Source organism: Rhamphochromis longiceps, linkage group LG7 (assembly GCF_057381845.1).
Source record: "Rhamphochromis longiceps isolate RC_006_pf linkage group LG7, R_longiceps_female_GT1.1, whole genome shotgun sequence".
Taxonomy (NCBI): domain Eukaryota; kingdom Metazoa; phylum Chordata; class Actinopteri; order Cichliformes; family Cichlidae; genus Rhamphochromis; species Rhamphochromis longiceps.
In genome coordinates this window covers 40,530,120-40,554,059 of record NC_140563.1, presented here as the reverse complement: position 1 = coordinate 40,554,059, position 23,940 = coordinate 40,530,120, and the positions used below count along the sequence as shown (strand labels likewise).

Below are 23,940 nucleotides of genomic sequence, written 5' to 3'. Positions count from 1 at the left end.
AATCTTTCTATATGCTTCCCTTCACTATATTGTTTTACATACACTAAATTTAAAATACACTATTATTACAATACTTCACTTACTATATGATTTTATTGTGATTTTTAACATTTTGCAATATGCTCAGTATTGCATATATTGCAGTTTATCACCTTTTTTCAACTGCACATTAAGTCAAAATCATCTCAAGAGGTTGTTGTAAAGTTTGACAAGTATGCATATTTTGGATGTTTAGAAAATGTGTAGCACACAGTGTGTGATATTTAACTGTGACGCTGGATCGTACTTACCTAAACAGCAATAATAATGACTATCATCTTTAGCATGGGGGGGATATTCGACTGTTGAAGGTTTACATTTGTGCTTTTTCCCTTCATCTTTGGTGGCACAGCGCTCGTAGCTTGTCAGCAGTCTTCTGCTAAAAGAGTCATGAAACACGTGTTTGCATGAAAGCTTGATGAGCTGTGCATTTTGGAAACGCACACACAAACAGTTATACACACTCAAGCATCCCTGACTGTTACTGCAAAACAAGCTACATTCTGTTTGACACCAAGACACGAGCCGTAGACAGACGACGAGGGAATGAGGGAGACGAGCGGGAAAAGCAGGAGAGGAAGGACCGGAGGGAAAAGAAAAATCATGACAGATTTAATAATTCACACGTTTTCTGTTTCACACAATCCTGCAATCCGTTTTTACATGTTTTTTTCCCCTGATCTTAATTTTGTAGCACTCATTCAGCAACACTTCACACATTTGCTCTTGTTAAATGCTTTTATTCGTGCTGCCCTCGCCTCCCCCAGACACCTCCTCACTCATCTGCTCTCATTTTCTACCGTTTTAATTCCTCTCCTCCGCTTTCCTGTTTCTTCTTCTTTATGTTTCCCCGCTACTTCCTCTCCTCTGTCCAGCACGTGGACATAGCTGCTCTGCTGATCAAGTACAACACGTGTGTCAATGCAACCGACAAGTGGGCATTTACTCCCCTGCACGAAGCGGCCCAGAAAGGGAGGACTCAGCTCTGCGCGCTGTTGCTCGCCCATGGAGCCGATCCCACTATGAAGAACCAGGAGGGGCAGACGCCGCTGGACTTGGCCACGGTATGAAAGGATTTCTTGTGGGACTTTTTTTGGGATCTGTCCTAATTTCTTCCCATAACAGTCTTCATACTTATGAGTCAGCACATTGACTTAAATAGACGTTCAGATGGTTATGGTTAACTATTCAGAGAGTTGAGCGCCATAAGGAGAGTTTGCAGAAGTTTAGATGGTGGAACAGACAGCTTTCTAACTCCTCACACCCTAATGAGGTTTCCTAATGAGCTTCCTTACGCGTTTCCTTGTTTGACTGTAGGTACCAAAGTTTGAGAGCCTCCTTTGGAAAACAGCACATCACTGCTGCTGACATCTACAGGCTTGTAACTCTGCTAGAGATAAGAGGAAACGGAGGCATTTGCTGCTCTTCTCACACTATGCATTCAGTTTATTTATTGACCATTGGATGAAGTCATTAATGGATATAGCAGTCCCAGGAAAAGCCTGGAAAATTTGGCTTGCTCTCATGAAGCTTCGTGACAGTTTGATCCTGTAATGAAAACGTCACACGTGCCATTTTCTAGTTTAGTCCAGATTAGCTTTGGGATAACTTCACAAAGCGTGGCCTCTGACCATGATTGAGTTAAGCTTCTTAGTCATTTTCAAGGCATTACACAAAAAAATACAAACACAAGTGCCCTTACAACAAGAAAGTGCATATTTCAGTCAGAAGAAAAGAAAAGACAGTGTCTTATACTCAAAAATAAAGTGATAGATTTGCCAAAAAATCCAGAAAAAGTGTAGCACTACAGTGATTTGCTGCAAAAACACAACCTGGTGTGATCTGTAGATAGTGTGTTCAAAAATACAAACAAACATACAAAACTAATTCAGAGGTGTCTACATGTTGTGTCTTTGTTGCAGGCTGATGACATCAGAGCACTTTTGATTGATGCCATGCCGCCAGACGCCCTGCCAAGTTGTTTAAAACCACTGGCCACTGTGGTGAGTGTCTGCACACAGTATAGGCACAGATGCTGTCTCTGTGTTGAATCGGATGAAGTGTTAATAGCAGAATTCATATCAGTTTTTAATCTTAAGCTCAATGTAAAGAAAAACGTGCTTTGATTTAAACCTAAACGAAACACCGAACGGACCAGATGTGTGAACATTTTTACGTTTCCATATTTAAACAGACGTCTCACTGACAGAAGTCTTCATTCGAGAGCTGCGTATGAATTTATGTTGTCACATAATTACCAAAATGTGCAAAATCTAGGTTCTATTTGCAAATCAGTTAACCAAACATTAATTACCAAACCCAGACAAGGTCCGTGCACAGCGTTTAAATAGAAGCTGATTAACTAAAAAAGTGAGCAACGTGAAGGGCAATCAGAGAGGGCATCCTCTGCCAATTTCAGTTGCTCTGGATCTGCACCAAAATTTAATGAGTTCTTCTTGTGCCCATTGCTCCACCCCACGAACGAGTGTTATGACAGAAAAGCAAGTTTCACCTCAGCTGTCATGGCAGAGGAACAGGGAAGGGTATCGTCTCTGCCCAACCCGCTCTCTGAAACCCTTTTTCTTAAATCTGTTTTTTTAGTTTGTAGATGAGCCTTTTTTTCCTCTGCTAATTACGCCACTGCAAAACATGTTGCATATATAAATACTGATTTAAAAAAGATACAATTTTATTCTTTTATCCACTTTTTCATACTGTGCAGGAGCCCTAAAGAGATAAAAGTAACTGACATGTTACTCAAGGTGACCCAAAGTGCATTAGAGACAGGCACATTCACAATCCAGGTCTCCAAAAATCCGGTTTCATAACACATGAAAAACTGAAAAGTGTGTTTTGTTGCCTTGAGTAATTATAGTGGAAAGTAAAAAGCACAGTGATTAATTAAGTGTTCATTAAAATGTGGTCATTAAGAAGCTGTCTCGTATGTAAGCTGTCTTTATAGGTTAAAAGTATTGGTATCTGTATTGGAAAAAGCAATATATTTCCTTGGTATCAGATCAATACCAATATTTGTAGTGTCTCACAGCACTAAACTGAAGGCTTTCTTTATATTAGCTGGCTCAAGAAACCCTAAAGCCCCAGTCAGAGATGGCGGGTATCACAATGATGGTTATCGACTTTCTCTGTTAAGCCCACTTTTTGTTTCAGGCTCTGTACTCGCTCATGTAGAAAAGGGATGTTTCACACATTATGTGACAATCCTCGTGCATAAAATAATTCCTTTGAGTACTGCCTGCTCTGATCAGAGACGTTATGAAATAATGATTAAATGGTGATTAAAAAACATAAAACTATAACAATAAATAAGAGAAGAGATCCATGGTGAAGAGTACTAAAATGTTAAACAAGCATTTTGGTTCCAGTTATTTATTTTTATATCAAAGTGTGTTCCCAGTGCAGCTTTTTCCCCCCTTTATAGCTGTTATATTTACAGGACAGTTAAAGCTGTCCGTACTGTCCCACAGCCAAACAAAGGAGATTTAAAAACCAGTTTATTTTTCGTCATCAAAGTGAAATTATTCTTACTGACTGAACAGGTGTTCCTGTGTGTGTGTGTGTGTGTGTGTGTGTGTGTGTGTGTGTGTGTGTGTGTGTGTGTGTGTGTGTAACTGCTATTCCAGAGGTGTAAAAGAGACTTAGCAGCTTGATTCTTTACTTAGGATCAATTATAAAAATATATGTGTTATGCATCACATGCACATTCCACTCACAATGCAACTAACAGTTTGCTCGGCTGTAACTTCATGATATAAATAAAAGAATTGGTGAAAATGAGGCACTTCGAGCTGAATTTAAAGTGACACATGCAACATAAGCTGCTCCCAGACAGATTGTGGGTCTAAGTTACCATGGTGATTTAGCCCGGTAAAAAAGAGCCACAAAAAAATTGACATGTCTCGCTAACGTTTCACACTACACCGCTCTGATGAATGAATGGTCCCACAGTTAGTTTGATTACGATACACCATAACTGCAAGCCCCTGTGAAATCCTACATCATAACCTTGCGTGCATCTCCCGTGAAATGTAACTACACATCAAGACAATCAACATCCATCGTCGCTTCAAGTGGCTGAATGTCACTGATTTTCTGTGGTGTCTGGTTGCCATGTCGCTAGCTTTTTCAATTCACCTCAAGAGCTGAAAGCTCAAACACTCAAAATTGGTGACTAAAGAAAATTTCTAGAAAGTCTTACTAAGTCAAAGCAAACCTTCTCCTTCTTACTTTTAGGTAAGTGCCAATGTGGTGAGCACAGGAGCGACAGGGGGTGTGGTCATCTCTCCGTCTCCTTCCCCTTCGTGCCTGTCGGCGGCCAGCAGCATAGACAACCTGGCCGCTCCTCTGAGTGACATCACGGTGGCCGGGGCCACCGGTCCCGCAGATGGAGCGACTGGCTCCGACAGGAAAGAAGGAGAAGGTGGGTGAACGCACAAGAGCGCCCGTTGTACCACGAGTCAAAACTTGTGAAAACCCTGCTGACATCACTTTTTCTCTGCAGCTCTACTTGACATGACCATCAACCAGTTCTTAAAGAGCCTGGGGCTGGAACACCTCCGAGACATCTTTCAGCGGGAACAGGTACACAAACAGCATTTCTGATGTGTCAGACTTTTAAAGCGTGAAATAGGAGGAAAAAGGAGGAAGAGAGGCTGTCGTGAATCCAATCCTGTTTCTAAGCAAAACAACTTCATTGGTCTCCCTCTTTTTGTTGTTGTTACTTGTTGTGTGTGGATCTAAGGATGGCAGGATCTGTCTGCATCCTGTGGTCCACCACTGTTATCCTGACTGTAGTATCACAATTGACATAAAACTTGATGCACACATTTTATGTAGCTGTGGACCAAGGGTGGCCACATGCAGCACCACTTTGATCTTATGTGAGCCGAACAAGTGAAACTCCCCTTTCTGTCAGTCTTGATATAAGAAAAAGAAGCCAAATTTCAACAGTATGTCTCACTTTTATCATGACAAAGAAAGCCCCTGTAGTAAATGAAAGAAATCTCTCAGGATTTCTTTTTGGGCTTATGCTGTAAGAACTAAATGTGTAAAATAATCTATCATTTAATTACTTTAGTGGAGTATGAATGGTCACAGTTGAGGTCTTTATCAGTAGGAAAAGCTGTAAAAAGTTAAAAGTCCAAAATGTCCTCCTTCACATTTTCCAAAGCTATCCAAGGGGCCAGATTGGAGTCTTTGGCTACGTCCACACTAGCCCGGATGAATTTGAAAACGGCGTTTTCGTCTGAAAACGCTGTGCGTCCACACTGTCGTTTTCAGTCGTTTTCACAGAGTTGTGCGTTCACATTGAAACGGCCGAAAACGCTTACGTTCCAGTGCTGCGCACGCGTGAAACGCAAGACGATGCGGCCTGCCTCATTTCTGTCTGCCGTTTATTTACTTTCCGGCTCTTTGAAACGTCGCAGCAAAATGTTGAGGAAAAGCATCGAGTTAACAATGAGGTGGAGTTGTTGCTGCGAGTAACACAAAAGTACAAAGTTGCAAAAGCGAGTGAGAATTAAAGAAATTGAAGAAAAGCTATCTGGAGCATGTACAAACTGATATTAATCTTTGATAGGGCTGTCAAAATTAAGCGCAAACAAAACAACTGCTGTGTAATGCCCTCCACTATCTTAGTTTAATTGGTCACATGACTGCATCACATGACTAAAATGTGTCATCGTTTTCGAAAAGGCTCCGGGTTCACTGTCCACACTGCAATGCGAAAACAGCGTTTTCAAATGTATCCACTTTGGAGAGCGTTTTCAAAACGTCAGTGTGGACGGAGGCCAAAACGGAGAGACAAAGATGCGTTTCCAAACGAAAGCGTGTTAGTGTGGACGTGGCCTTTGCCAGGCCGATCTTGGCTCCCGAGCCTTATGTTTGACACCGCTGCTGTAGATGTAATGAGCTGTGATTTTGTTTTCTTTTCTTTTAAGTAGCTCATTCAGAATTTTAATTTGTCTGGTAATTTTGTCGTCTGTAATTGTTTGATTTATGGTTGCGTATCTTGCAGACCTTCCCATCAGCATTGCGTTTTATTAGCAAGTCAATTAGCAAACACCACAAATATCTGCTTAGCACGCCGGCTTTAGCATTCAGCTCAGAGCATTACCAAATTTGCACATCTTCGTGCTGAAAACTGTGGAAAACGGGCAGATGTATAGAGAGTAAAGAACACAAAGGGAGGCGGAGATCTCCACAGAAGAAGGTAAATCAAGACAAAGGGGAGGAAAGAGAGAAAGGTGCTTGAATGGATGAAGATAAAAGAAAAGAGAAGCAGAGACAGAACAGTGAAGGAGATGAAAGAGGTCACAGAACGAGGAGAAAACAGACAGTGAAATAAAGTAACACTGAAAGGTGACAGCTGGTAAAAGGCAGGGTGGAAGCATTGTGGGAGATTCTGTGTGCAGTTAAATTTATTCTTGCCCCCCTCCCCTCCTAAAGGGAAACAAGCCTTCATTAATATTCAAACTGAGAGTGATGCAGAGTGATGGGGTAAGAGTCAGCTGTGTCTACGTTTCTACTTCAGAATGACATGAACAAGAACTCAGAGGTGTGACAAAGAAACAAACATTGCTTCAGCTGACCTGTCACTCGTTATAGACGCCTTTAATTTAGCTGCAGACTTTGCACTTTGCTGCCGTTCAGTGTTCTTGATGAATCGCAGAATAATGGTTTGAACTTTGCACTCTTTGAAGCTTCTTCCTTGTCAAGCCTCACTGTTAACTAGCTTGATGTAAAGGAAGACGTTCAGAGGTGGTTTGCCCAGGGCCTTAATAATGTCTGAGGTCAGCGCCTTAAAGAATAAAAACAGATGTGAAGTTCTCATGCGAAAAGCAGTTTGAATTCTAGTGTTTTTCAAACAGTTTTGTTTAATTTAACCAGTTTTTGGTCCTTTCTTCAAATTGTTTTATTCTGTTAGGGAGATCCGCAAAAGTCAAACGCTATAGTTTACCCCTCCGCGGTGTGACAGGTTTCTGCTTAGCTTATTTCTCCACGGAGCACGTCGCAGTAAACTCCCAGCAGACTACTCAAGCTGTGATGATTTACACCTGTATCAGTGATCAAGGCAGCGCGGAGGGAAAGTTATCTCTGCCTCAAGGATGAATCTCATTTCTACTCACCCTGAACAAATTCAGGAGAGCGGCGATGACTTCGCCGTCGTCAATTTGCATATCAACTGGCTTGATTACTGCCATCCATTCATTGACCTTTTCTTTGTGCGGCTGCTGTTTTTCATGAATATTTGTCAGACCTATTTTCTCCGCGGTACATCTTAGATCACTGAACTCATCACTCTTTACAGCGGACAGTTCAGATTATCAGCTTGTAGCATGACCTGCTGCCACTATCGGCACATGACTTACTGTTAAATACATTAAGGCATTGTTAAATCAATTTTTTATGACTGTATAACTAGAGGCAATGGGAAAAATAACAAGTGCACTCTTTTTTTCTTCTGTTTTTTTTTTTGCCATCTCTGGGCAGATTTCACTGGATGTGCTGGCAGACATGGGTCACGAAGAGCTGAAGGAGATCGGCATCAACGCCTACGGTCACAGACACAAACTCATCAAGGGCATCGAGAGACTGCTGGGAGGCCAGCAAGGTCAGTATACTAGAAGAGAACAGCGCACTGAGTGTAACTGAGTGGAAAAGCATTCAAAGGAAGGGGGGGGGGGTGTTAATAAAACTTGCCAATAAATATTTAAAACAATCAGTTAGATGTATTTCACAATCAATAACATTATATTCTACTAATGTTCAGATATGTTATCCAGGAAATGTGACTCATTTTATATCTACATGTCAAACACTTGGATTAGATACAAGTAGTTTGTGCCTTGCTGTCTTACACTAATGAAGGCTTCTCCTATCACAGAGGTTGGCAGTGATTCGTGATACCTGCTCAAGAGTGTTTTTGACTTGACAAGATGTTGTGAAGTAGTTTTTCCTAACCATGAAAGTAACTCTGATCATCCACTTTAGTTATCATTTCCTAAACTCTTTGCTATCTCAACTGATAGGTTGAAAAAACAAATGTAAACCTAATGATGGGCTCTTCACTTGCATCAGCACCTCTTTGGACTTCATCAATTTCCTGGAATCAACACTTGGAATCAACTCAGGATTTTTTATTTGATTAATATGTCATTAACTAACATGAAGCCATGAAACTGATTGTCAGTCAAGTCGAGTCTCTGTGTGTAAAAATGACTGTCGTTCCTGAACAATATAATTTGTATAATTTTCCTTTACCTTTTTAATTAAAATTTAGTTGAATTAAACATCTTGATCTCTCTTGCAAATATTTGCTCATAGGTGCAAACCCATACCTGACGTTCCACTGCTCCAGCCAGGGCACCATGTTGATCGACCTGCAACCGGATGACAAGGAATTCCAGTCTGTGGAGGAGGAGGTACGCAAACGCCCCTTTAAGCACATGTAACCTACACACGACACTGACCACATTTAAATTCATAGCACCTTTTTTTTTTTTATCTTACCACCTGCATGAATTTCTTTCAGTGTGAAACAACATTTATTCATTTGCTTGAACAGTAATTTCAACCATGTGCCTAAAGACACATCACGCGGTGTCACAGCAGCCAGCTGAACGAGAGGTTTCATATCTGTGGAGCTGCTCCACTGCCTGCATTGCTCTCGTAATTGAGAAGCCGCGATTGAACGAGACAGCCGATATCAGTGTGAATGAGCTGAAATTAATGAGAACAGTCACATGTTAAAAGAAATTTAACAGGTAATTTCATCTGTAATTCTTCCTCGACAACTTGACAAATGACAGTCATGGAGTCTGGACTGATTTGTTTTTTTAAATACCAGAAGGAAAGCAGATGAAATATTTTTACCTACAATTATTTTGCACACATTATTTTTGCTGTATTATGCCACATTTCCCCACAGGCACTGTGAAGGCATCTACTCTTGATTGAATGAGCTGCTGCTTTCCTCTCACACTTTAGTTATTTTAACTTTTCACATCGAGTTAACAATGAGGTGGTGTTGTTGCTGCGAGTAACACAAAAGTACAAAGTTGCAAAAGCGAGTGAGAATTAAAGAATTGAATTGAAGAAAAGCGATCTGGAGCATGTACAAACTGATATTAATCTTTAATAGGGCTGTCAAAATTGAGAGCAAACAAAACAACTCCGCTACCTTAGGTTAATTGGTCACATGACTGCATCACATGACTAAAATGTGTCATCGTTTTCGAAAAGGCTCCGGGTTCACTGTCCACACTGCAATGCGAAAACAGCGTTTTCAAATGTATCCATGTGAAAAGTGTCACTCCCATCTGATGTGGACACCGGATCAGCTGGAGGCGCAATCAAAGATTGCAGCGGTCCCAGATCAGCTGTACACACTGGAATACTCTCCCATGTTGCTTGTCTGTGTTTATTGTGCTATGGTGTGTTGATATCTGTGCATTCCTGTATTATCCTTTTGTGTTACACATTTCGATGTTTTTTTTTCCTTGCTACCTGGCCTGACCTGTCTCCCCAATGTGATGTTTGTGTATTGTATGTACGGTCGGCAAGGTCTCTCATCTCTGTGGGCAACTGCAACTGACAAATAAAGGCTATCTCATCATCTCATCTCATCTCATTTTAGAAATCTGAGGGAAAAAAAGTTTAGTGTTTATGATGATTCATTGTTGTTATGTTTGATGATTTCCTCCTCAGCTACAGAGCACGATCAGAGAGCACCGCGACGGAGGCAACGCGGGCGGGGTCTTCAGCCGCTACAACATCATTAAAGTATGACCTACAAAACACATCACACTGTACAAATACAGAAATAAGTGATTTTTATTTTCTTCCCTCCTTTAAAGCAAAAAAAGAAAAAGCAATCTGGACATAAATTAAGCATTTTATGTGTGCTGTTTCCGTCCTCTCTTTCCTCTGACTGCAGATTCAGAAGGTTGTGAATAAGAAGCTGCGGGAAAGATACACACACAGACAAAAGGAAATTGCAGATGAGAATCACAACCACCACAACGAGCGCATGCTCTTTCACGGTAAATAAAACACTGTGCATGTGGTAAAATATGAAAGCATGCTGAGCTTCTTTAAATATAGTCCTGCTGATTTACTTTTTTATGCTGAAATGCTCTGACAAACATTTGCACTCCTGTAATGAATATTTGTGAAATACATTTGACTCATGTACCAAACATCTGAAAAGGAATGAACTCTTCCAACAAACACAGCTAAGCACACGAATCCAAAATTGGATTATCTCAGTATAGGACAGTTAGTTAAACTTAGTATTACTCTTGCTGTGAATCCATCATCAAGTGGACTAGAAAAAAAACCCAATTCATCCCCAAAAAGGGGAGTAGTTTTGAATTTTACTCTAGTTAACGGTGTTGTCAGCGCCCTGCGGGGTGGGCAGGGAGTGTGGACACCCAACTTTGTGAATGCGATACCATACATGTACCTACTGGGAGGCTGAGACAGCTACCAGTATTTTTTTTTCCTTTTATTAATGTTTTTGGAACTTTTGGTATCATGAGATGGTACCTGCATCCCTTTCAACTTGCATAGATAGTCCAGCCCATACATGCCATCACAAGATGGTCTGCTGCTGCAGGACTACTGTCTGCTCTTTTGATCGATGAGAAACAGAAGAAGCACCACTAGAGCCCCACAGAATGACCTCCAGATGGCCACCCATAAGCATATTTATCACATTATCTGTCAGAAACTGACTTCATGAGCAGGGCCCAACATCCTTTATTGGAAGGGGTAATCACAGCTCAGTGCAGCTCAGTTGTCATAGTCTGGCTGTGCTGGACTCTGAGCGCATGTCCCAGTAAAGGATGTCGGGTCCTCATGCTGTGCTCATGGCATTCTGATGTTATGGGGGTCAGAAACACACACGGGTAGCCCGTTGGACATCTTGTTGTAGGGCTCTGGCAGCGCTCCTCCCTTTCCTCCTCACATAGTATTGGACCGTGAAAGTGCTTATTATTGATTGTGTGATAACTCTGCTGCAGTCTGACACATCCACGTCGGCGCTGCGGCATCGACTACAAACATTACACCAGATCCATTTAACCTGCAGCGTTTAACTGTCATACAGCATTTTGGAGAATAGGAGCACGCATACCATTCAGTTTTGGATGATTTCTACAGACACTGAGGCTAACATGGTGGCAGGTTTAACCACGAGGTTAAAATTTAGACAGCATAAAAAAGGTCCATAGGTTCAACTCTACATGAGTTCCTGCAAAGACTTAAAAGAACTGCACCGCTCAAAGGTATCCGACAGCTCCTGATATCTACTTTAAAAATCAGTACATGAGCTGATGTGGTGAATCAGTCGAAGCACCTTAAATATCTGTGACAGCTTTGGCTGTCAGCATGCCGTCCTCTAAAGCTCAAAAAGATTAATTAACCGGAGTATGTGAAATGCATAAATTCTGTTTCCTTACATGGAGGGAAAGTAAGGAAGCGTCGCACTCTGCACTTCCTCCGTCCTCTCCTAGTTTCATAGTTCTCTTGAGGACTAAGGTGCTTTGTAATTAACTGTAATATTATCTTTCTTTTTAACTGCCGTAGAGTGGAATCCTCCCAGTTTCTTAGCTCAGTTTCCAGTACGCAGTACACTACCTTTTCTGGCATCTTCAGAGTCTGCTGTGATCTTTTATGTATTACTCTTGTATCTGAAGACATTTCTGATGCAGGCATCACTGTCAGGACAGACATGCTCACAGTGGAAGCAGCTGAATATTTTGTGTCATTTCTCACTTTTCGGGCCTTCCAGGTTCTCCCTTCATCAACGCAATTATCCATAAGGGCTTTGATGAGCGTCATGCATACATCGGAGGCATGTTTGGCGCTGGCATCTATTTTGCCGAGAACTCCTCCAAGAGCAATCAGTACGTGTATGGGATCGGCGGAGGAACAGGTTGTCCAACCCACAAAGACCGCTCCTGCTACATATGTCACAGGTGGGTGCTCACATCGGCCTGAGCAGCTTTAGCGAGATCTTTTTCGTTTCTTAAAATATTCTTGAAATAAAAATTGCCTTACCGAAAGATCAAATAAACTGATTTTATCGATTCCATGGTGTGCGTCTGTGTGTTTGTGTGTGTTTGCAGACAGATGCTGTTCTGTCGGGTGACACTCGGTAAATCATTCCTTCAGTTTAGTGCAATGAAAATGGCCCACGCCCCTCCTGGTCACCACTCCGTAATAGGACGACCCAGTGTCAATGGTCTGGCATATGCAGAGTATGTCATCTACAGAGGGGAGCAGGTTGGTACACACAGAAAAACATTTTTGCCTTCTAAATTTCAAGGTACTTGGAAGTTTGAGTTACTAAGTCCAACTTTTGAAATTTGGACATAATAACTCATGCAAAAAATTTATGTATTTATTCATGTTTTTTCAGCGGCGGAAACAAGCTTTTAGTGAGTAGTGGCAAGTCTTTGCAGACATTTGGCATCTTCCATGCAAACTGTTTGCACAGTTGTGACCAAAGTAATCGTAAGGACCTTGTCGATGCAGCACCACAGCCAATTTCACCCAGTAATGGCAAGCAACCCGAACTACTCACTCACCAGCCTTTCAGGGAATACACATTATTACTGTCATTCCCAATGGGAACACTGACCAGTCTCTAGCACGGATGTCACAATACCAGGAATTTACTAATTGGTACCAGTACCAGTAGAATTACATGATTCTTGATACCAAACCTATAAGGGCAGCAGCACCAGTTGCCATCTTCTTATTCTGCATATAGCCACTTGTAGCCGTATGCTGCCCCCTACAGTTGTACCTCAGTACATACACTGCCTGGTACCCAAGGTACCAAGTAAGAACTGTCATGTTTTCAGAATTGTGGTATGAAATGGTGACCATGTGACTGGGGCTTTAGCAATCAATCATAAGCACTCAGAGAATTATAATTTTTTTCCTAGCGAATGGAGGTTGCCAGGCAGTCGCCAGCTGGTCTCTAGGCCCGTGTGACTGGGTGTTTAAATCCTCAAAAGGACCAACACTGTAAATTCCAAAAATCCTCAGCATACACACATTTGAAATACTTACCCAGCCTTTAAAAGATCATACTTAATTTACTTTGTCTTTCTTGTAGTAACCCACGTTTTTTTCCTTGCACTGAAATCATAACAGTTTGTTTGACTTTCATGTATTCTTTGTCCTCAGGCTTACCCAGAGTACTTGATCACCTACCAGATTGTGAAGCCAGAGAGTCTGGCCACGCCTGCTGCCACTGCTGAGCAAAAGTCCTAAAGCACAGCTGGGTGCCAAGTTAGCCAGACTGTAGTGGACAAATCTCTAAGAGGACCAGAACTGAACAGTAAGGAGTTTCAAAGCTGGGGGTGGGTGACACGAAGCATCGGCTGGCCAGGAGTCAGATGACCCTCAAACGTGGAAATGAGGAGGAAGAAGAGACGGTGTCTTTCAGTTTTTTGGGGTTGTAATACAGGTTCAGTCCAAAAGGAGCAGACAGTAATAATTAATCATTTGAGGAGAAAATGGAAACTGTTTCATCAGTATTAATGGAAGCTGTTTTTGCAGGCCCTGTGGCTTTGATCTCAAAGTGAAAGCAATTACCACAAAAAAAATATATATATATATCTAAAACAAACAAAAAGCTGTTTTGTTTTTTGGCACCTTTGCACTGCTCCTGTATTCTAGCCCCAGGCTTTAATGTGTTTTTTATATTATGTCCTCTTTTTGCTTTGCACACACACCCACAACATCAAAACAATGCTCCAACGCCACCTCCAGATGCATCGAGAGAACGGAAATTCAGCGCGTTTCTGTGTCGTCGCATTTTCACCAGAGGCCGATATAAAGGAGAAGCCACAGGAGGAGAATATGAAATGAGATGAAACGCAAAGAAGCAAGAGAATCGTTGATATCAAAAAGCAAATAAAGCTGCTGACGGGACCTGCTGCAGACTTTCCACTACAGTCCACACCGGGACCAACCACCACCTTACACCCGCAAGTCAGTCAGACCAAACCTGCTCGTTTCAGATCCGCAACATATCAAGCTCATACACTGAAAACCACATGCAGGCTCATCAAAATATAAAATTGGGATCTTAGCTCTCCGGGAAGTTAAGTTATAAGTGGCCAGAGGGGCCGATGGCGCGAAATGGCAGCCTTGCTTCTGTCAGTCTGCCCCAGGGCAGCTGTGGCTACAACCGTAGCTTGCCTCCACCAGTGTATGAATGCGAGAGTGAATGAATAGTGGCATTGTAAAGCGCTTTGGGTACCTTGAAAAGTGCTATATAAATCCATTATTATTATTATTATTATTATTATTATAAGAAGCATGACAGGCTGAGACACCTGTGACAAGCCAGCTAACCTAAACATACCTCTTATTTTTCTCAAATATGCCACCAAAAATCTCGTTTCAAGAACTGATTGCTGCCTTTGTAGTATCACAGGAAATTTGCAGTCGTTATAGGAACTGCATCCAGAACTGCCATGTTGTTTCAGCCCAGTTCTGATTAAAAACCAGTCTTAGAGCCATGAGGATCACAGACGATTAAGGCTATCATACGCATAAACTACTCTCACCTGCCAGTTTATTAGGCGCATCTAGCCAGTAAAAAGTGCTCAAATGAAATCCTGCTTTCTGTTACACCCATATTGTTTTATACCTTTAAGTGGTACTGTCATTTTTCTAGGAGCACCTGCTAACCTGCAAACTCAGTGTGTTGCAAACAGATTTGTGCATAAGCTTCATTTCCAGTTCATTTGGGTTAAACTTCACTCAGCATTCAATAACAAGACAGATAAAGGATGAATTTGTGTCTGCAGATGGCACGCTTGCTTTCTGCTGCTGTCCAGTTCTGTTATTTCAGTCACTGGAAAAGTTGAATGTATGCAGTAGAAGAGATGTGGCGTTCTTTAAAGTCTCACTTTAAGCAAGCGTGATGGTTTGGGTAATTTTGGTTTTGTTTTTGTTTTTTTTTGGGGGGGGGGGGGGGGGTTCAGCTAATCACACAATACTACTGTCACTGAAGTATCTTAATGTCACTGACACGTTCCCACATGTGGTCATTTCAGTTCCTTTCCATTCCAACTTTTACTGTTGATGCCCTCTAGTGGTGAAACAGACAAATTGCCAGCTTGCAGTACTGTGTTGAAGGCTAACAGAGAGGCATTTATTTTTGATTTTGTTTAAAAGTACCGTTTCCCCCCCAATTTCAGGCAGTTCTTTGTTTGTTTGAAAGACTTCATGCTCCTCTGTTTACACTCCTCAAATGTGAAAGTGTCACTGTACTGTAAACTGTTTTCACACTTCAACCCTGAACTTTTTCTAGTCTACACTAGAGTGTCTGCTGCAGTTGGATTGGATATTAAGCGTGTATTTAACTTGCCGGCATGATGTCAGATTGCATCAATATGTGACTGGGGGCAGGGTGGAGGAGTTAGAGCCAGTGATCTTCCTGCCTCCTGCATATTCCACCCCAGGCAGCTGGCTGGCCTTAATCACATCACACAGAGCAGTTCCAGTAGTGAGGACACAACCGAACCTGATTGTGCTGATATTTTCTGGCATTCCTGTGTAGAAACAACTTAATGAGGCGTCAGCAGCTGGAGCCTGCAAAAAGAGTCTTTTTATATGATGATGAGGCTGATGGATACGTTTCATGTCAGGATGAAGTATGACGCTCATGACTAAACACCAACATGTTACCATTTCTCTCAGAAAGTACTATAAGCTCAAGGTTTTCCTTTTTTGTTTTTTTTTTTAACTGCAATGACTACGTGTTTTTCTGTTAACGGGTCTTTATTTATAACCTTTAAATTCCCTATAGATCATGGGGAGGGACCACACATGAATGTAGCTGTATGCTTTTATTCACCTCTGGTCATGTCAGGTGAAACGCAGCAGGGCTGATGGTCTTTGAAATCGAATGCTTTTAATGAGACAGTTGGAGTGAAAGCACCGGGACGGTGATTCTAACCATTATGGAGTTCACCTCAATCAGGAGAGATGGTTCATGTCTCCTGACCTCTGTTAGTGGTAAATTTGAGGGTAAAACAAATGAATGTTAAAGTGGTCCTATTGTGCTTAATGCTGTTACAGTGCTGGATGGGCAAAGTTTCGAATAATGGAGGTCAACATATATGCAAGTAGGAGCGCAGAGCTTTGGTTATGAACAGAGAAGCTCCACCCACTGGCTGTATAAACCTTCTGTTAGTGAGGGGCTGCCAATCAGAAGAAAGGTTGCTTGGCTTGTTTTAGATGATGGATGAACTCAAGTGCTACACCTAGGCTCAATATAAGATCAATAAAATTACTTTGAACTGTCAATCAACATGAGGTAACACTATTAAAGTCCAAGAATATAATAAAAATAAGCACAATAGGGCCACTTTTATTTCAGATTTTTCTATTTTTTGACTTGCAAGCCTGAATTAACTCAGTTGAACTAAACACTGTAGCTGACCCTCAGAATAACAAATGAAACCTTTTTTGGGTGTCCTCTTTCAAGTTGTGACTTATTGACTAATTGATAGTGTAGGTAGGTTATCACAGTAGAAGAAATTATTTGTGTAACTGAATTGGGAAAATGAAAATGAAATGACTAAAAATGGGAAAAATTGAATGAGGAGATTGAAGAAAAGATGACTCAAGCAGAAATGAGGAAAACATTTCAAAAAACCTGAAATTAAACTGAAGTGAAAAGATGTTTTCAGTGGAGAATTGAGGTTGCTTCGCTGGAACAAAATGAAAGGCCCTCGTGTAAAGCCTGTTTTTTGTACTTCCACCAGAAGCTCAATTAAAGTTTGAGTGAGTGTCGGTAGTACAGTTTTTAGATAAAACGGCAGCATCGCTGTCTGCTGTCTTGGTACTGACCTCAATAAGGCCGGCAGATGTTAATTTATGATCAGAGGTCTGTGGGCATTGCTTGAAATTGGAATGTAAATAAACTAAATCCAGATGCACCTTTTAGCGGGTCTTTCATGATTAAATTTTAGTTTATTTTGCCCTCCTTTTTTATGTCATAACCTTTTGAATTTTAATTTTAGCTGGTCTCTGTTCAGTGACCAACCTTGCTGTAAATAGATTGGAGGGGGGAGCATCTCTTCAGTCAGTCAGGTGTTGTCTAGCTGTCTGAGCTGCCTTCTACCAGAAGCCACTGGTTTCATTATCATTTCATTCTGTTACATTTGCCCTCCTGTTGTACAGATGGTTGTACAGATGTGCTGCTGACCAGCTAACATGTGGAACAGAGAAACTCCTTCATGACTATACAGAAGAAAAATCCTTAATAAAAGAATTTAAAGTGTCCTTTTGTTTTTATTTCATTGTAATCTTGAGTTCAGTTAGATACTAAACTGCATGGTAACATAAATATCTAATTAGTCAATCACACGGCACCAACTTAGTGCATTTAGGTATGTAGACATGGTCAAGACGACCTGCTGAAGTTCAAACTTGGCAACAAAACGACTTTGTTGTTGTTGCTAGATTGACTGGTCTAAGTGCTGATTTTTCTCTAAATTTAACATGAACAATGCATGCAAATGAACGTTAGTATGAAAATATATATATTAAACATGCCAGATAATAACAAAACTGCTCATTTACATCTAGTTTCAGCGAAGATCACATAATGGTTTAATATCAGAGACACACAAATATACAGCAAAAAAGAAACGCAAATAACAAATCAGACAAAAAAAAACTCAAGTGTGTGTTATTCCAGAATGGAAGGGTGGTTAAATAAGGATGGCAAAAAAAGTTATGTTGACTGGTGATTCTATGGATTTATTGTTTCTCATGTTAATGAACAAGTGTAGAAACATTCTAGCTGCATTGTCCATAAGGAAAGCTGAATTTGCCTAAAATTCTGTAGCTTTTTACTGTGACATTTAAATGTTATGGAGTCCAAAGTGAGCCCAAGATATTGGCGGAACACAGAGTGTCAACTCAGCCTAAGAAGAGAAAACTGAGGCTGTATTCACACAGGTTCATTAAAATGAGCTCATTGTCTCATTTCTTGAAAAAAGACTGACCGGACGTAAACTGGGAGTGGAGCTAACAAATCTGCAGCAACTTCATGATCCTATCATATCTTTATGGACCAAAATCTCTGAATGTTTCCAAAACAAAGAATGAAGGTAGGCGTGAAGGAACAAAAAAAAAAACAGGCCTGACCTGCCATTAATAAAGTGTCGAGTGCTGACACACCAGAACTGAGCACGATCTCTAAATCTCAAATGTTTCGAAGTTAATCAACTTTGTATCATTTCTAAATCACCAAGAAAATAAGAAGAAAACAAGAATACTGATAAAAATACAGGCTTCAAAGTGGTAATTAGCTAAATGACTCATCACATCCACATTCATCATATTTACCCCCCCCCCCAAAAAACCAAACCAACAACAACATTACCCAGAAAACTGGGTGGCGCTCAGTCAGTGTGAAGGAGATTGCTCAGCGTCTGCCTCCATGGACAGAGTCCAAACAAAAGACCTTTCTTGCTCTTCAGCACAAAAACTGCAAATTAATACAAAAAGAAGCCTGGTGACTATTTGAAGCACAATCTTTTGGCAAATGGGGTCCAGCATTTTTGACGTGATCCTCCCCAAGACTGCCACAGTTAATGTTTAGGCCCAATGCTGAATCGCAGAGGTGAGAGTCACAGGATGTGAGCAGCTATTGTGCAAAATGAGAGGAAGAGAGGACTTTGAATGCCAGAGGACAAAAGAGATATTCCAAAAGGATAATGATCCAAAACATGCTGCCAAAATCACTATGACATTACCAAATATTCGCGTAACATCTATCATCATAAATAAAGGTCAATGTCAAAAGTATCGAAAAAGTCAATGATTTTTATCATACATAAGATCAGCTCAAAGGTGATAACATCTAGAAAGTGCAATAAAACTCAGCCACATAAACTATCACGCCTTTAAATGACAACAAAGTTGCATCAACATTATTGATCACCTGACATTTTATTGCAGGGCTGTTTCATTGGTAATAATTCAGAATCAGAATACTTTACAAATCCCAGAGGAATTTATGCACATTTCAATTTCAAAGTGCATACTGTATACCTCCCTAAAGCCCCAGCTGGATTATTTGTTTCACACTTATGTGCCACTGCACCATTTTACAGCCCGCTTTAATGAACGTAACACTAAATCAGAGTCCCAAACACAGACTGTATATAAAAGGTGGATGTGGGCACTGCGGTTTCTCGTGTAAAGTCATGCACACATTGCTTTGGAGTTGTCCACCATACTAGATGTGATACAACCATTGGTTGCCAGGGGAAAACTACATATTCCCTGATTGGTTGGCAGTGGTTCCTGGAGGTTGTAAAGTCAAGTTCAAGGTAAACGTTATTATCCCCAAGAGGCAATTTGTAGTACAGCCAGCTGCAAACATGCACACACTACCTAAAGTCAAACAGACACAAACATGCAAAAGCAACAACACAGCATTCTCATTCAAAACACCAATAGCAGCAGTGACAAAAGAATAAGTACTAGATCAGTGGCAATACATTTTTTAAAAAGTGTAAATGGAGAAGGTTCACCCTCCAAGTTAATGGTATGTTGTTAGTGACCACATGTGTGGAAAACCTCAATAAGAAGGTAAAGCCAATACAGAAGTGCTTTACACATGCATTTTTTTCTAATGGCCAGCAGGGGGCAAAAACAGTCTGGTTGTACAGAAGCCTGTTTAAATTGACCCCTACTTCTCACTTGACCTTTGACCTCAGTAAACAATTTTCTGGTGAGTGTTTGGGCTCAGTTGCTAGCTTCATGTCTGATGATCACAATCCGGTCTTTAAGTCTGACGTCACTAGCCGTGTCTGGGCCTAAACTCCGCTGCAGGTCCATAAATCAAACGATCACTCTGGCATCACTGAGAGTTGAAAAACTGTCTAAAGTCTTTCGTCTTTAATAAAATGATCAGCGTTCTGCTCTACCAGGTGTAACAATTGAGTTTAACATCCAGGCATCCATGAAAACGGAATTTATGACATTTAACGGAGTTAGAAATTAGCAGGAAGTTAGCTCGCTAGCTTCTATCTAAATACAATATAGCATGTCCTGACTGCGGGGTTTTGGAAACAAATTCAAACTTAAAGCTCTTCTATCACTTCCAACATAAATGAAGACAGAAAACTAAACAGCAGTGACGTTTGTAGGGTTACTGAAGTTTGGCTAGCTGGTATATAATGATGTGCTACGTGACCGCTAGTGACACAGCTATGTTAGCATAATATAAACAAGCTAACTTTTTTCCACTCTATAAAAGTTAACGTGAGGATTCCCAGGAACAAATTAACACCACAAAAACCATATTAAACGCAGACTACTGTAGGCCCAGAAGCAGGATTCATCACGTCATCACTTAAAGACCAGATGAGATGATAAGCTCATCTGGTCAAGTCACTGTCACTGAGAGTGCAGTGTCCCTTTTTCTTGCAGTCAGATGTTTTCTCATCATATCTGGTTTCAAAATAACACAGCAACAGCCAAGATGTTGAGCTCAAGGCCTCATGCGGTCTTCAGAAACCAGTGGCTGACCATCATCTTTTATTTACAGTCTGTATACAATTGTATGTTCTTCCCTGAGATTAGGAAAGCTCCAATTCGCTTACTGTACTGATTTTACTTGTTTTCTGTATTAGGAGATAAACGACCATGGGGGGTTTAATCATTTGGCAGCATCAGTGTAAGTAGATAAGTAAGCACAGCAATTTATCAAGAAAATGTTCCTCGGGAAGGATAGCGAGAAAAAAAAGAATAATCACCAGTAACCCACACAGATAACAGTGAGAATCACCATTTATGTAATACTCCATCATCATTTGTGGTTAAGGTAAAACGCCAACACAGGGTTCAGACTGGAACCAGCTTAAGAGCACTCAGACTGTTGTGTAATATTAAAAATAAACCATTTCCACCTGTGCTCACACAGTGTAGTTAATAAGAGTACTTTTAAATGTTTTAAAATCAATAATTACTCTTGAAATGTAAATTTAAAAAAAAAAAAAAAGTACCTGAACACAAAACAAAGGGGTGAGCTGTTACTGTGATAGCAAACCATGCATTTTGGTAAACACACAAATGGTTTGTGCTGGATTTTATACTTGTAGCACAGCTTCTTAGCTTATCTAAATACACAAGGGCTACTGACATCAAGCTACTAGCTAATCACATGGCAGCCACTCAGCTCATTTAGACAATTAGACACGGTCAAGTGGACCCGCTGAAGTTCAAACTGAGCGTCAAAAAGGTAATTTAAGCAACTCTGAACGTGGCATGGTTGCTGGTGCCACACAGGCTGGTCTGAGTATTTTAAAAACTGCTAAACTACTACTGGGATTTTTCCTGCACAACCATCACTGGGGTTTTACAGGGAGTGATCCAAAAAAGAGAAAATAAGTACATTTGTTCATTATAGGACTTTTTAAGACAAGGAACAGTCACAAAGCACTTTACCGAGGTAGGCCTATCAATAAAAGCCAGAGCACAGCAAAGGCAAAATGGACACGCATGGACCAAGCAAAACGCCACAAAGATTACCCAAATGCATCCATGGGTATGAAGAGAGAGAAGGGGTTAAATGGTTTGCAAAGGACAGTCTCCCGCAGTCTTCTGTTCCATGGAATAATAAGAAGGGCCCTATCTGAGTATCTGAGAACCCAGCTTAGTAAATAAGGTAGAGCATTAGGTGGGAGCTTCACCCCATAAGGCCATAAGAGTAAAAACCAAGATTTTAAATTGAACTCTAAATGTGACAGCCAGCCAGTGCAAAAGCTTTGAATGTGGGGTGATATGTGAAGATTTATGAGAATAAGTTAAAAGATTGGAGATCAGAGATAATTAATTAGATCAGACCTTCCCAAAGTGGAGGAACAGTAACTGCGTGTGTATGTGTAAGCGTGTAAAACCTGAAGATAGAGACAAAATACTGCTAATCTGAATATCTGCCATTCTGCAATTCATCTAATGTAAACAACAACTTGGCACACGGCGTGAAAAAAGACACATACCTTTGACGTTGCGTGATGAACTCTGTATTCCTCGTCCACACATAAAGGCAAAAAAGGAGTGTTAAAAAATCTCGTTTTCAGTGATTCCAAACGCTGTTCACGTGTGGACGAAACAGCTGCGTTGTCAAAAATAGCCGTGTAGGTGTGGACGTAGCGTAAAAGAGTTAGTAGTTTATTTTCTTACTACCTGTAATTTATTGCAGATTACTTGTATTTGCTTAATTGTTTACTAAATGTTTTGAGGTGTGAAATAAACCGCAATGGAGAAAAATAAGGGTGTGTGTGGTTGGAGGATGTGTTTGTGCGTGCATGCGCGTGTGTGTGTGTGTGTGCGCGCGGGGGTGGGGGTGGCGCGAACATTTTTCTTGTAAAATAAAGGGGGGGCCAGCAAACAAAGTTTGGGAACCACTGAATTAGATGCTTTAGATCAGGGGTGCCCAATCCCGGTCCTCGATAGCTACCGTCCTGCAGCTTTTAGATGCATCCTTGTTCCCACACACCTGAATCAAATGAATGGCTTGTTATCAGGCCTTTGCCAAACATGATGGCATGCTGAAGAGATCAAACCATTTGATTCAGCTGTGTTGGAGTAGGGATGCATCTAAAAGCTGCAGGATAGTAGCTCTCGAGGACCGGGATTGGGCACCCCTGCTTTAGATAGATGGGAAAACAGTCCACTACGATAATCCAAGCGTGTTCGCTTTTTGAGACAACGGTCCTGAGTTTAGTTATATTTCTTACATGAAAAAAGCAAAAACAAAACAAGAGCAGGTCAGAAGGTTGATGTGAGGATCAAATCTTAAAGACTGATTGAAAATAATCCCAGGGTTCTGCACATTAGCTTTTATGTTCGGTGAACAGGAAAAAAGCCCAAACGTTGTCTGATTTGGGCAGTAATGCTCTCAGGGACAATAATTAGATAGTACTGTCTTTTCTGAGTTAAGCTGAAAAAAGTTATAGGCCGAGCTTATAGACCAACAGGTATCAGGCCTAACATTGGTCCAAAGGAAATTGCATTATTTGACAGGGTTTTCGTGGAGTGATTGGAACCATTAAATGTCTAACCTTTGAGGTCTGATTGTATATATTTTGTATAGATGGGTACTAGTCCCAGCAGTTTTACCTCCATAACCTGTTTGTGTCCCGTCACTGGTTCATAATCTTTCACAGTGTACTGCATCCCGTCAGTGTGAATCAGTGTTTTTAGCAGTAGGTGGCACTGCAAGATCATTTTCACACCAGTTGAACAAGTGAAGGGGTAAACAATGAAGAATACAGGCAGCTCTCATTTATTGCTCTCATTTTTTATACATTTAGACAAGTTTACTGACTAAACTTGATCTGAGTTTAACTGATCCTCATCATGTCTCATTAACAGAAGAATTTAAACACCATGGCAGTAACAATGGACTGTATCACATTAGATTTACAAGAACCTACTAATGTTCTGGTTCCCTTTCACTTTCTCACTCTAATAGTTTAAAGCAAGTTTAGAGGTTCAACAGTGTCATCAATATGTGTTTATGACAATTAGTTACTGATATCACCCCTTTGCTAAGTCATTGCTGCCCTTACACCTGTGTATATGCATTCATTCCTGTTCTTACATACTCTAGAGTGCTTCCCAACTTTTTTCATCTGACCAACATCTAAAGCCCTCTGGAATCAAAAATCCCTTCATCAACACCCTCTTTCATGTTCAGATGTGTTCATTTGAGCCCATTTTAAAGCGTTTTGCTTTTGCTCTTAATGGTTTTCATTTAGCTTAATCAGTCAGTGTCACTGAACCTTCTCGGTCATTTAGCCGTAACCACTGGCAACCATTTGT

At 40.8% G+C, this 23,940-nt stretch overlaps 1 protein-coding gene across 2 annotated transcripts in view; it reads left to right on the top strand.

Moving 5' to 3' along the window:
• Positions 1-17,374, top strand: part of tnksa (tankyrase, TRF1-interacting ankyrin-related ADP-ribose polymerase a) — a 113,600-nt gene extending 96,226 nt beyond the window's left edge. For both annotated transcript variants that reach the window (XM_085413652.1, XM_085413651.1), the window contains 11 exons: positions 915-1,103; positions 1,962-2,042; positions 4,291-4,477; positions 4,559-4,638; positions 7,549-7,669; positions 8,383-8,480; positions 9,766-9,840; positions 9,995-10,100; positions 11,852-12,038; positions 12,189-12,345; positions 13,258-17,374. In XM_085413652.1, the coding sequence (XP_085269778.1) occupies positions 915-1,103; positions 1,962-2,042; positions 4,291-4,477; positions 4,559-4,638; positions 7,549-7,669; positions 8,383-8,480; positions 9,766-9,840; positions 9,995-10,100; positions 11,852-12,038; positions 12,189-12,345; positions 13,258-13,344 (1,368 nt within the window). In that variant the 3' untranslated portion in view covers positions 13,345-17,374. The remainder of the gene's footprint in view (positions 1-914; positions 1,104-1,961; positions 2,043-4,290; positions 4,478-4,558; positions 4,639-7,548; positions 7,670-8,382; positions 8,481-9,765; positions 9,841-9,994; positions 10,101-11,851; positions 12,039-12,188; positions 12,346-13,257) is intronic.
• The last annotated feature ends 6,566 nt before the right edge of the window (positions 17,375-23,940 follow it).